The sequence below is a fragment of the Labrus bergylta genome, chromosome 11 (genome assembly GCF_963930695.1).
Source record: "Labrus bergylta chromosome 11, fLabBer1.1, whole genome shotgun sequence".
NCBI lineage: Eukaryota > Metazoa > Chordata > Actinopteri > Labriformes > Labridae > Labrus > Labrus bergylta.
Window position 1 is genome coordinate 15831590 of NC_089205.1, and position 14020 is coordinate 15845609.

At 42.2% G+C, this 14020-nt stretch overlaps 2 protein-coding genes across 3 annotated transcripts; both read right to left on the minus strand.

The window, feature by feature from the left end:
• Positions 1-759: 759 nt before the first annotated feature.
• rilp (Rab interacting lysosomal protein) lies at positions 760-13789 on the minus strand. 2 transcript variants are annotated; one of them, XM_020639350.3, is made up of 8 exons: positions 13128-13789; positions 7842-7968; positions 5570-5691; positions 4142-4327; positions 3514-3683; positions 3187-3312; positions 2994-3068; positions 760-1531 (listed from the first exon to the last, which is right to left on the minus strand). In XM_020639350.3, the coding sequence occupies exons 1-8, from the start codon at positions 13458-13460 to the stop codon at positions 1405-1407; spliced, it is 1266 nt and encodes a 421-aa protein (XP_020495006.2). In that variant the 5' UTR covers positions 13461-13789; the 3' UTR covers positions 760-1404. The 2 variants fall into 2 exon arrangements, with proteins under 2 accessions (XP_020495006.2, XP_020495007.2); XM_020639351.3 differs by having other exon boundaries at positions 7842-7965; positions 13128-13785.
• On the minus strand, positions 9604-13067 carry LOC136180506 (uncharacterized). Its single transcript, XM_065960489.1, has 2 exons — positions 13017-13067; positions 9604-11211 (listed from the first exon to the last, which is right to left on the minus strand). The coding sequence occupies exons 1-2, from the start codon at positions 13065-13067 to the stop codon at positions 9841-9843; spliced, it is 1422 nt and encodes a 473-aa protein (XP_065816561.1). The 3' UTR covers positions 9604-9840.
• Positions 13790-14020: the final 231 nt, after the last annotated feature.

A 14020-nucleotide genomic window follows, 5' to 3' on the forward strand; every position in this document is an offset into this window, starting at 1 on the left:
CAGAGCCTCCGGGTTTCCTCTTCCCATTTCCTGGGGAAGTCAGATCCACTTCCTTCTATTCAGCCAGACGCAGAGCTTTTTAAAGATGGATTGAACACTAACACACAAAACTCGCCGCACACACTGGTGAAGGCACATGTAAAACCCAAACACTCACCCCTGATGTTCACCTTTTCCCAGAATCTATTGTTGACAGTCTTCCAGGAGTTGAAGAACGCCTGCATCCTCCTTTTAAGTCTATAAGTCAGAACAAAGCTGATCACAAGTTTTTATCGCCTTTTTTTCTTGAGTCATGTGGGAAAAAAATGATTGAGACCGTTTTGTTTTTTTGATACAATTTTGTATTTAATGGATCACAGAAAATCCACACACTTCATGACTTTATCACAATTCGTCACTAAAATGCACTCACATGGCAACTGACATCTTAAATCTGTTTTCGACAGCAGAGACTTTCATAAAACATGGGTACAAAAATAACACAGTATTCTTGGACAATATGATGTGATCAGAAGCTCAAACATTGTCACTCAGTTAATACAAAACCACTGGCCTGTCTTTGTCTCAAGACTGTAGTGTTGTACCTGTGAGCTTATGGAGGTGGGGTTCAAAAGATTCTCATGTCCACAAGCAAAGTACCAATACTGCATCTGTTTCCACACATAAAAGTGTGTGAAATTACGGCACCACCATCGCAGAAAGAAAAAGTAAAAGGCATCAACTTTGTTCAATCGGCAAAAAATAAGACCTTTTTTGTCGTTGTTTTTTTTTTTTTTTTTTACAATACACGAGCACGTTAAGGCTCAGGGGGTTAGAATGCACACACTGCTGGAAGAGACCACTAAAAATTCAAAATACAATTACCTGACCTTGAGCATAAAAGTGCTTCAAATTAAAAAAAACAAAACATGACTTTAAAATAGTCCCCTACTGAGGTATAAAACAAACGCCCCCTAGTGGAGCAGTGGTGAACTTAAATGTGTTTTTTTAAATCACAAGACAGGAGAGTTTTCTTTCAGAGTATAAACTTTCCTAATGTCTGTCTTTGGTTTTTTTTTTTTCCTAAAATTGTTAAAGAATCTCTACATAAATATGAGTGAATAATTAAACTATTCTCATGATGATACAAAAATATGGCTGTACCTTTTTCAAAGTGATTTCAAGTATGCCTCTAAATTGTCCATAAATGTTTAAAATGTTAAAATACAGGGACTTGGGGCATGATTGCAATGAATAAAAAGGAAAAAGTAATGAACAAAACCAACTAAAAGATAACACAGGAGTTTGTTTAAAAATGTTCAAACTTTCTCTTTCCTCACTCCAACATAGTGCTTTTGCGCTGCACACACCGGCGCTGCATTCAAATGTCTTTGTCGTCTCTCTGTGATCAGTGCTGCGCTCAGCTCAGAGAGAAGCATGGTGATCGATCTCATTAGAGGCCTCTGAGTCCTCGATGATCTCCCAGGTGGAGGAGGAGTTTCTCATGTGGGTGGGGCTCCGGCCGCTGCCCGACCGCGTCAGGAAGCCAAAGCTGCAGCCGGCAGAGAAGAAAAAAAAAAAAAGACAGACATGAGGTCAGCTCTGCAGGCGGGGATTAAAGCTAAATATAGGGCAGGATGACGAAGATCTCAGGACAGTGACAGCAGAGAGAGAAAGAGAGAGATGAAACAAATGGTGTGATTCACGTCATGTCTGATTTGTTTTTGATTGAGTTTTTATAAAAAAGGGAATTTTACGGCGTTCGCTTTGCATTTCAATAAGAACACAGTGTAGAGTACTACAGTTTTAAGAGGTTGTATTAATTTCTGTTTTTCATAAATGCTACCTACTTTTCTTTATTTAAGTGTCCTGGGCTAAAAGAAATATATAATAAAAGCTCCATATATCTTAAAATCAGTTAATATGGAAAAAAGCAAACTGGACAACTATGACACAGGCCTTCTTCGATAGAGAAAAAAGGGGGGCAGAAAAAGTCTTTGCTCCTCTGTGTTGTCACGGGTTGTCGAAAACATTCTTTGCTTAATCAAATTCTATGTCAAAGGCTTTCCCTCAATCAGATTCAGAGTACTTTTCCTAAGTGGATGCTGAGTAAACATGATTTTCTTCCCTGTAAGTCTTAGCCCCTGATAATTCCCAGTCCTTATTCTGTATTAGTTTCAGTTTGTTGACACACACTTCTAGCACGACAGACATGCTTAGCTAGGTTAATAGCACAAAATATGAGGCATCAGGGTTAACGTCATTCTCACTTTTATCACATGTCCCATCGTGTTTCTTTTCTTCCTTCATTTCAAGCATACAGCGTAAAGATAATCATGAGGTTGTCTGGGTAGAGAATTTCTCTGTAATGCCACTTAGTATTCAATATCTAGAAAAACTAAAACCTCATATACTGGCCTGTTTACTGTCGTGTTCTTCCTGAGACAAAACTCTGCAGAGGAGAAACACTGTCTTCACAACGTGTCTGAGTGTTTTGTTTGACTGCTCACACATGCATCAAAGTTAGACAGAACAAGGTCTGGATCCATATTAACTAAGATCACAGTGAGTCAAACAGAACGTGAAGCCCTATTCAGACTGTTTCAATCGAGCCAAGCAGGGGAGCGCAGCGATGTGTGTGCGTGCATGTCTGACTGTGTGTCTATGAGGAGCTCCCGCTGTGCCGAGCTTCCGCAACTCCAATACCTAATGTGAATTCACAGACTGGGATGCAGACGTCGCATCATCAGTATGAATGTACAAAGACGCGATGACGGCTGAGCTTAGTTACGGCAGTCTGAAAAGGGCTTGTTAGAAAACAGAGATCTGTCGTCCTGCTGCATGTCTCATACTTTACGGTTACAAACATTGAAGTTAAAGGGAAAAAGTTGAATCATTCGATACATTTGCTTGTGCAGACTTCAAGACACTTCAGTAACAAGACTTTTCAACTTTTTTCGACCAGCATTTTGGTCCCCTGTCCATGTGGCAGCGTAGATCAAACTTGTACTCACAGGTTTTGAATGCGTGATTCAGCTGGTTTAACAGTGCCGTCCACTTCTGTCAAAGAACTTCTCTCATCTTCATCACTGGACAGAAGGAGAAAAAAAAAACACATCTGTTGGCCTCTTAAAACTTCTAAACATGCATTTCTAGTTATGATGAAGTTGTGACGTGTGTGGAGTGTTTGTGTGCATTTAGAGAGACCTGCTATCGCATTCTTTCACAGGAATGCCAAGCATCTTTGCTTTAATGAGCTTTCTCTTCTTGTTAATGGCTGAGCGGACGGCTTCTAACAGGAAGCCTGGACACCTCTCCTCATTCAGGATCTCCCTGCAGAAAACACACGCAATTGCGGTTCAATCAACAGGAAATGGTTGTTTATAACTGTGAAAAACTACATCTACCAATGGTTGGAAAAAAGCACATGCAACTGTACTTTTAAAAAAAACTAAAATTGACACAGTGGCTCTTCTAGATGTGTCCTTTCTCGGCATGAAGCGAAGACACACACACACCAAACAGTAGACGAACCTCTGATAGTAGTTGAGCTCCTCCTGCACCAGAAACAGGTTGGTTTTGAGCTCGTTCCTCTCAAAAATGATGTCGCGCACCTCCTTCTTGGTAAAGCATGGCTGGTCCGGGTCCTTCTGGTCAACCGTCTGCTTTTTAGTCTGCGCACGAGCTGATTGGCCCAGACTGGACTGATGGAAGGACAGAGAGTCGTCAGATCAAACACACTAAACACCTGTTTTAAAACAATTCAACAACAAACAGTGAGGTCTGCAGATCGCTGGAAGAGGAGAAACACTAATATTTGTGTTGTTTGGGATGATTTAGAAAATAAACGTCATCTGATCAGAAGGGCCACATACATTTATTTTTTTTAATGCTAGCTTATGTAAGAGTATTCATGAGTCAGTGAAGCAGAAGACTGTTAAAAATGTGTGATTAAGTATTGATTTTATCCCTGTTAATAAATGAAAAAGAGTCTGAATATGTGAAGCAAACTAGTGCAAACGCATTCCCAGTGAAGCTAGAATGATGTGAGTGACTTCATGAGAGAATCACAATAACATTTACTACATTTATTAACTATGTTGGACATGAAGTGAAGGAATAATAATTTGTATGCGTATGTTTGCGTAAGAGGAGAGCCTACAGGGTTGTTGCTGTTGGTTCTGTCCAGCTGTGCCAAGAGGTTTTCTATCTCTTTGCTTTTCTCCTTTAGGTCGGCCTCCATGTCGGCCTTCCTCTCCACCGTGCTCTTCAGCTGGGCCTGCAGCACGTTCTGTTTGTGTCGCAGCTCCGCATTCATCTTCATGAAGCGCTCCAACTGCTCCTGGAGCTGCAAAATCACACACATGCATTTTACAATTGTAACTACAACTTTTTTCAGCATGAGTGGCTTTAAGCCCTTCAAGACAAACAGACCGCTCATATAGACAAACCTAAAAATGAAGAAGTCATAGCTTCATAAAAACAGCTACCTATCTGCAAAAAAGGGAGGGGGAAATGTCTCCATGCTTGGGATTTAGAGAACTTAATGTGTGGGGGTTGAAAAGGGCAAGAAATGAAATCCCACAATGTCAACACAAGTGCAGCATTCATTTAAAGGATGAAAAAATACTCAAAAATGTACTTGAGCAAACAGAGAAACTAGTTCAGCTGACCATGAGCTGTTCATTCCACTTTCACTCAGGTCAACTGACTGGGAGCAAAGAGCAAAGCATTAAATACACACCCAGTTATGGCTGCTATTGAAATCATGTGGTACACACATAGAGGCACGTGCAAAGACTCAAGCAGTGCGCGCGCACACACACACACACACACACACACACACACACACACACACACACACACACACACACACACACACACACACACACACACACACACACACACACTTGGCCCAGACTTGTCTTAAGTGCAGCTTAATCCTCAACTAGTAACTATGTGAGTAATCTCTGGACTCTTTGCTCTTAGCCCGGCTGTGAGTGTAAAAACACTTGCTGTTTTTATTGGTGTGATTCAGTTGATCTTACTTCTCTTTCAATGCTGTATGATATACGACTTTGTGTAATACCTGTCTGTAAGCAAATTCACCTGTGTAGCCACAGCCTCACTATCCTAGCAGTGTTTGCATGTCCACGGTTTACAACAGTTTGAGGTCACTTGCAAATGAGGGAACTTCTCTCACAAAATTACAGTTAAATGACACGAACAATGTTTCTTCAGTTGGCATCTCCTCTCCATGAAAGTGTGACTTTGAATGAGAATCTGTCAGCGTGTGCAGAGAGAGAAGAAGAGAACTTGACATGTTTGTATCCTTCCTTTTTTTATTTTGTGTTCACAGATTTACAGTTAGTGAATAAATACCGATAAAAGTATATATGTGCCTGTTAGCGTGTGAAAAATAAAGAAAGAAATCAGACACGGCAAACAAGACCAGACGGACAAAACAAATGGGAGCACACGGACAAGACAGAGCCAGACAAACAGAGCTAGAGGGGAAAACTGCACATTGTGAAGAAAAACATTTATAAATAATAAAATAGATACAAAAATAGTATTAGTGTGTCCTTACCGCCTCCACCTCTTTGGAGATGGTGGTTATCTCCTGGACTTTGGCCCTTAGCTCATCTCTCTGCTTGTCCACCACCTCCTTCAGCTTCAGCATCACCTCTCGCTCCTGCCGCTGGACACGGTCTACACACACACACACACATACACATTAACATATACAAAGACCATAATTGAACAACCTTTGTGACCCATGTCTTGACTCTCTTTAGAGAGATTATTATTATTATCAAAGTGTTGTAGAAATGAGAGGATACTGCACAGTTTTGATGTTTTCACATATCAAAGGTTTAAGTAAGTATTTCTTGCTTGCTCCTTGGGTTGCAGATTTGTATTTATTTTTTACCTCCAGTTGAGACTTCCCAACAGAATGACCTACTGCCATGCCGGCCCCTTAATAGGTTAAGTGTACTAGTCGTGCTCATGGCATTGCACAAACTAAACGTGAGGAAAACTCAACAATAAATCAGAGTTAATCAGGATAATCCATAAAGCATTTTTTTTCAAAAACTGTTCTCAGCTAGGTCAGTAGATAATCTAGAGCAGTGGTTCGCCAACTATGGTACGCGTACCACCGGTGGTATGCGGGCTCCCTGTGGTGGTACGTAAAGGAAGCTCCACAATATAAAAAAAGAACCCGTTCAGCATAAAACGACAATTTTGTTGTTGTTGTCGTACTCTTATCTTATCTGTCTTGTATCTATTGGGTTGTATTCATATCGAATGCGTTTCCCCCTCTAATCTAGTTTTTGCAACAAACAACTTTAATCTGCTCAATTTATGCTCGCACGTGCACAGACATAAACACCAGGAGTACGCCTCGCGTTTTGAAGTTCAGTACTGAATCAACAGCAAGCAGCTGTAGGCCTAAAGATATTCGGTTATTTATTGGAGTTCAGAACAGAATCGGCTGCAGCTGTACATTTACATTTTTAAAACAGAGCCAGGAGAAGTCCCCTCTCTCTTGCTCTGAAGCCCAACGCCAGGATCTGACGTCAGCCCAGCGCCCGGATCTGAGCACACGCCTGCACTCTCCCGTGCGCTCTCTCTCCCCCGGTCTCTCTTTCAATTTTTATGAATAAATGAAATTAAATAAGAACAGGTCGGAAATATACTTGGGCCCAGGTATCGTCTTTGTTTGGGAAACACTGGAGACTAAATATTCTCAAACAGGTTGTTGGTATGAAGTTGTCATTTTTATTGTTCTGCACTTTGATTTGGGCAAATGTCAGAGTTGTGTGGAGTTTAAGTGCCAGTTCTAACGCTAGACCTTAGTAGGCCTACAATGTGGCTGCCAACAGTCAATAATAAATAATATTATTTTTATGAATACATTTGCCTCCTGCGTGAAGGACATTTCACTGTTTTTTTCCTGAATATCACAAAACTCTGGGATATATGAGCAAAACTTGCCCAAGCTAAATAGCAGTCATGACTAGAAGGTTTTGTTCTTTTATGATTTGGATAGACTGAGCTTGCAGACATACTGGCTCTGCAGCTACTGAAAGGCAGTTTCTTTTTAAACTAAATACTGAAACTTACTAGAATGAATTTCCTGTGCATGAAAGACATTTTGAGCTTAACAGCAGCTGAATGAGGCATGGGAGCCAAACAGAAGTGACAGCCATGACATAAAAATAATCAAAATCATAACCTGCCACTTGGCTTCTTATCAAACAAACCACAGACATTATAAGGCTGCATGTTTCTTCATGTCGGGACAAGAAAAGCACAGTCAACAAAGCTACTCCACCATCCCATTACCGTAAAGACTTTTATACAACATGTAATCAGTGGACACAAGGGAAGAAGGGATCTCTTTTTGTTTACCTTCATCAAGAAAGGGATAACAAAGACATCAATTCTGTCAATATAGAGTAAAGCCCTTATAATGAATCCTCTTCTGTTCATCCTTGACGTGTTTGCAGGGTTAGCGAGCACAGCCCTCTTATGAGTCCCGTCCCAACTATGAGAACTTCTGCTGCCTCAAAAGTAACCGCATGACCAGTTTGACGGCTTTCAGGCTCAGTGAACATGATTGTTAACCCACTGCTTTGAAAAAGAAGAGTTAGTGGAAGAATTTCCACAGAAAGTACTGTTACACACATTTGCTGTCGTGTGTGTACACAAAACAAAATGTGAAATAAATAAGGTGCTTTTGGAAAGAACAAAATGTTTTTGGATTGGATTTGTTTTTGATTTAAGAAGTTATTCAGCAAACCAAGTCCAGAATTTAAAGAGCCAGAGGACGATTTAATATCCTACTGGTGACATACCTTCGTGTGCATGGCTGCCCTTCAGTCTGCACTGTAGCGCCTCCTTGTCCTCCTGGAGTTGCTGTACCTGCCCCTGGAGCTCCTCACACCTCATTTTCCACTGCTGCTCCTTCTGCTGCAACTCCTGCTTGGGAGGAGTGGAGACAAACAGTCAATCTATGTCCTCAAAGAAAGGATATGAAACTTTGGACAAAGCTAGATCTGATGCAACTGGCCCTTGTGCTGTAAAAATCTCTGGGGCATGTTAGAAATTGGCTTCAACAAAATTGAAGCAGGTGTGTTATGTTGCTTCCTAAATCATTACAGATGTTTTATCAAAATACCTCCCTTGACACTTCAACAGCCAATTCAGACTTCTGAGAACCACACCTCTTTATTTACTTCTCAATATTGTCATGACTACAGTGCACTAATACCACATGTTAAAGTAGGTTAGACACATTCAATGAACCACTGGCTACAATGTTGTTTCAACACTAATATTACAATTCTACAATTCACTTAGCAGACGCTTTTATCCAAAGCGACGTTCATCAGAGAGTAAGTACAACACAAGCAAGGACCTCTAGAAAAAAGGGAACAATGTCAGTAGTGGGCGGGAGGTAGTGTAGACCTGGATGAGAGAGTTAAAGTAAGGAGGAGCTGTTTTGTCGCTGTTTTGTAAGCGAGCAGCAGAGTTTTAAATTTGATGCGAGCAGTAACTGGGAGCCAATGTAAGGAGATGAACAGCGGAGTGACATGTGCTCTTTTAGGAAGGTTGAAGACCAGTCGTGCTGCTGCATTCTGTATCATCTGCAGGGGTTTGATAGTGCATGTAGGAAGACCTGCCAGTAGAGAGTTGCAATAGTCGATGTGTGATATCACAAGAGCCTGTACCAGGAGCTGTGTAGCATGTTCTGACAGGTAAGGTCTGATCTTCCTGATGTTGTACAGGGCAAATCGACATGACCGGGCAATCGAGGCTACTTGAACCTTAAAAGTTAGCTGGTCATCAATCATGACACCCAGGTTCCGGGCAGACTTTGTGGGCATTAGTTTGGTTGTTCCAAGCTGGATATTGATCTGTGGTTGCATAGAAGGACTGACTGGAATGATAAGGAGCTCAGTCTTTGAAAGATTGAGTTGAAGGTGGCCTTCATTTATCCATTTAGAGATATCCGCAAGGCATGATGAGATTATTGCTGAGACTGTAACATCGTCTAGCGGGAATGACAGGAAGAGCTGGGTATCGTCAGCATAGCAGTGGTATGAGAAGCCATGAGAGCGGATTATTGAACCAAGTAAGCTTGTGTATATGGAGAAGAGAAGGGGACCAAGCACTGACCCTTGAGGTACCCCTGCGGATAAACTGTGCGATTTGGACACTTCTCCCTTCCGCGACACTCGAAAGGATCGCCCAGAGAGGTAGGACACGAACCAGCAGAGGGCAGATCCTGAGATGCCAAGTTCAGAGAGCGTGGATAGGAGGATTTGATGGTTGACTGTGTCAAAGGCAGCAGACAGGTCTAGCAGTAATAGAACTGAGGACTGACCCGCAGCTCTGGCAGCTCGTAGCGATTCTGATAGTAGTGCAGTTTCAGTAGAGTGGACCCGCTTAAAGCCTGACTGATTTTGTTTCTGGACAGGAACTCAGAGACTTGCTTAAGTATTTTTGACAGAAAGGGCAGAAGAGAAACTGGTCTGTAGTTTTCAACCTGGGCTGGGTTTAGTGTGGGTTTTTTGAGCAGAGGGGTGACGCGAGCTTGCTTGAATGCGGTGGGGAACGCCTGTGTTCAGGCTTTGACCATCAGATGCTATGCCTTATGCAAAACGGGAGGGTCTGACCTCCGGGAATATACTTCTTGACTTCTAAACTTGATTTTTATTTTATTTTTGATGATATGCTTAAGTGCAGCATTAAGCGGAGAGGAAATGGTCTGCAGGAGGCTGGATGATATTGGGTCCAGAGGACAGGTGGTGGGCCGAGAAGCTAGCACAAGCTTAGAGACTTCGTCCTCAGTCAGAGAGGAGAATGAGTCGAGTGAGGCACTTTTGGTTGGTAAATGATAGCAATGTACATTTTAATAGGAGCAGAAACCATGATTGTGTGATATTCAAACGAGGAGTTGTTGCTCAGTGGGAAGAGTTTATTAAATTTCCAGGTATTAAAAATTAGGATACCTGTACCACCTCCACGTCCAACAGAGCAGGGTGTGTGTGAGAACACTGTGACAACAGAAAGAGCAGCTGGTGTGACTCTGTTTTCTGGGTGGATCCAGCTTTCAGGAAAGGCAATTGCCTGATAACATTTTTCTTGTATCTGTGGCATTGCATATCTTGTTCTGATAATATGTTGTCTTATGGAGGAGAATGAGACAAGTCTTTGCTTATAGTCATTGAGGTCAGCGGACTGTTTGGATTTTTGCCATTTTCTCTCTGCTGACCTCAGCCCTGCTCTTTGCTCTCTTATGACTTCAGTGAGCCACGGACTAGGGAGGGTTTTGCGAGCAGGTTTGGACACCAGAGGGCAGAGCTTGTGCAGAGACGACGCTAGTGTGGAGCAGAGTGTGTCTGTAGCCTCCTCGGTAGAGAGTGCGGTAAAGACCTTATGGGCAGGCATGGCAGCCATTACCTCATTAGACAGCTGAGCTGGCTTGAGCGATCGCATGTTTTGGTGGTATGACACCATTTGTGGGTGTGCCAGAGGGAGTTCCGGCAAGATGATTATGGATTGAATAAAGAAGTGGTCTGATAAATGCAGAGGGGTGACAGTCAAGCAGTTCTGAGTCAGAATTAAATCAAGAGTGTTGCCAGCTTTGTGGGTAGGAGGAGTTGGGACCTGCGTGAGATCAAATGAGGATAGGAGAGCAAGGAAGTCTGTTGCCTGGGCTTTATCAGTGTGTATATTCATGTCTCCTATTACAATCAGTGGTGTTCCATAGTCAGGGATTTCTGAGAGTACCATGTCCAGTTCCACAACAAAATCATTCAGATTACACCCTGGTGGGCGGTAAATGATAGCAATGTACATTTTAATAGGAGCAGTAACCATGATTGTGTGATATTCAAATGAGGAGTTGTTGCTCAGTGGGAAGAGTTTATTGAATTTCCAGGTATTAGAAATGAGGATACTTGTACCACCTCCACATCCAACAGGGCGGGGTGTGTGTGAGAACACTGTGACAACAGAAAGAGCAGCTGGTGTGACTCTGTTTTCTGGGCGGATCCAGCTTTCAGTAAGGGCAAGTGCCTGAAGGTCTGACATTTTTGCAAATGCTTGGATGAATTCAGTTTTATTCCCAGTAGATAGACAGTTCCAGAGGCCAAAAGTAAATGAAGGGTGGGGAGAAGAGGCTTTCTTAAGCAGAGACAAGCTGTTAAGATTCAAAGTCTATGACAGATGTGTATTTTTCTGTTCCCATGAATGACAAGAGATTTATTTGTAGCACGTGTTGCGTTTAGCAGATGACCAGAGGGAATAGGCTCTCTTGCTCTGAAGCTGATATGATTCTGCTCTATTTTGCTGTGTCTTAACTATGCGCAGGAGTCGAGAAGGATTTTTTTTTAAAGGGAGTTTTGCTATGTTGAACGCAGAGCCTTATAAGACATAATGGAGGCTCTGGTTGCACGGAGCCTGCACTCTCTCCCCCGCTCTCTCTTTCTCTCTCTCTCTCTCTCTCTCTCTCGGGCGCACGCAGCAATTTTTATGAATACATAAAAAATTAAATAAGAGCAGGCCGTATACTTGGGCCCAGGTATCGTCTTTGTTTGGGAAACACTGGAGACTAAATATTCTCAAACAGGTTGTTGGTATAAAGTTGTCATTTTTATTGTGCTGCACTTTTTTTGATTTGGGCAAATGTCAGAGCTGTGTGGAGTTTAAGTGCCAGTTCTAACGCTAGCCCTTAGTAGGCCTACAATGTGGCTGCCAGCAGTCAATAATAAATAATATTCTTTTTATGAATATATTTGCCTCCTGCGTAAAATGTGTGTAGAAATAGGCCTACAGTGTATTTTAACGTCTACCATAATGGTGGTAGACGTTAAATGGTAGATGGTGGAAGAGCTAAATATTTTCGGAGGTGGTACGCAGTCCAAGAAGTTTGAGAACCACTGTATTAGAACATTGCAATCTCTTTGACTCTGTAAAAAACCTTCATGATATGAGGCTGAGCCAAGTTTGCAAAATAAATATTTACTTTGCCCCTTACAAAAGAACTGAAAACTGGTTGTGACACTATCTCGTGTGTTTTTGTTATGTCCCATAAAAACTAGTTCAAAACTACACACACACACACACACTTTATAGTGCTGTAGCATAATACTGTATGCAAGAGGCTGTATAAGGAGCGTAGCTTCACTTTTGTGACACTTGGTACTTATTCTCCAAAACAAATCACAAAACAAATATCAGGCTCAGACCGACACAAAATGGGTGTTTGTTTAATATGCAGAAAGAGGTAGGCCTATTATTTCTTAGACTTTGGCCGGATTAACGTGTTTCAGGGGCCCTAAAGCAAAAGTGAGCAGCTAATCGTTGTTGGTCAAAGAATTACGACCAAACAATCACACTATCCAGTGAAGCTGGCCCGGGGCCCATTGGCCCACTTTATCCTGTTGGTAATTTGGTGTAATGTGTATCATTCAATCAGCTTCTAAATTAATGAACGCTTCTCCACACAAACTCACATCAGTATTTGGTTTAAGTGTATGGTTGTGCGTTTGCCAATTTATCCCTGAAAAATAAGTCTGCCTAAAATTGTACACTAGAGAAAAAAAAATGGTGAATTAAGGCCACAGTTCAGACGCTTCTTGTACCAAACACCACCCAGGTGCAAAGGCAAAGTTACAGTTCTTTAGCTTTACATAAACAGTTTACAATGGTAACATATAGGCCACAATATTTGATAAATAAATAGAGTCAATGTAAAGGTTAAAGCTAATTAACCCTATATATTTTATCAGGGCTGGTGGGCGGGTCATTTTCAGTCAGAAAGAAGTGACAGCCATGACGATGATTGCAGTAGTGTTTGTTATATACGTAAAGACCAGGGTATCTGTTGTGTGGCGTGTAGATTCAACGTTAAATCATTCTTTAAATGTATTGTTTTGTTGCATGTATTGATATTTTTTCTGGCTTGCTTGTTAACTATGTTTTACATGTTTGTTACGACACACAGTCGGGTACATTGTTACACAGCTGTTAACGCTGTGAAGCACACACGCAGTGGTCGAGTTAACAGGCATGGCGCAGTATTGTTTACACAAAAATGCATGGAGGATTAACTAGGCTCCCATGTCTCTCACCAGTATTTCATGTTTATTGCTGCCCTCCTCGCTTTCCTTCCCCGCTCGTCTCTTCTGCTGCTGCAGCTGTATCGTCTCGAAGGTCTTCAGCAGATCCTCTTCCTTCACTTTGAGAGCATGGTTCCTCGACGCGAAGCTCTCCAGTAGCTCCAGCACTTTCACTATCTTGGGCACCAGACCCACCACGCTGTCTTTACCGCAGCCGTCGATAAGTCTCTCCACCTCGGTGCCGATCAGTTTCGCTATTTCATAGACGTCGTCCACAGTGAGAGCTGAGAAAGTCCTGTCGAAACAGTCCCCTGCGTGCTTGTTGTCTGAGTCGTGTCCCTCCATGGCCGTGCAGCTCTCTTCACATGCTCTGGTCTCAGGAATCAGAAGCTTTGTCAGCGGGACTTGACAGCCAGCCGTAAAAACAAGATGGTAATAAAAATGAAAAAAAGGGTAAACAGAAAACCAGTGCTGTTGTAAAGTTAAAGTGCACTGGTGGGCCCACGCTAAACGACACGCCTGAACTTGACCCTCTCCAAACAACACGCCTGGCACGATTATAGCGTATTAACTCAGCCTACCCAAAAAAACATAGAAGAACACCAAGTACATTGCGATGCACTGTACAACAAGGCTAGACTGCCCATAAAATAGTGCTTCTGCAAACCTACTCGCTGCAGGATCCTCCTACTTTCCTGACCAATTCGAGAGCACACACACACGCGACTACAAGCAGAAACTCGCCTGCCAGGTCGAGCATAGTGATGCATGCACCCGAGCGTGAATGTTTGAACTTCCTCTGCAGCTTTGCAGGCAGAAATGTTGACCTATAACTGTCTAATAAATGTCAACACCGCAACTTAAATAGCAAATGTTACATGATGCGGAAAATTACAGTATTAACA

Excerpts from the sequence above, each read along its gene's own strand:
- LOC136180506 (XM_065960489.1), bottom strand. The coding sequence starts at position 13,067 with ATGCCTGTTAACTCGACCACTGCGTGTGTGCTTCACAGCGTTAACAGC. Across the intron at positions 11,212-13,016 it reads TTCACAGCGTTAACAGCTGT|ACTTTGAATCTTAACAGCTT; the intron begins GTAACAATGTAC and ends CATCTGTCATAG.
- rilp (XM_020639350.3), bottom strand. The coding sequence starts at position 13,460 with ATGGAGGGACACGACTCAGACAACAAGCACGCAGGGGACTGTTTCGAC. Across the intron at positions 5,692-7,841 it reads GGGCAGCCATGCACACGAAG|ACCGTGTCCAGCGGCAGGAG; the intron begins GTATGTCACCAG and ends GTGTGTGTGTAG. Across the intron at positions 3,313-3,513 it reads GAGCTCAACTACTATCAGAG|GGAGATCCTGAATGAGGAGA; the intron begins GTTCGTCTACTG and ends TGTTTTCTGCAG.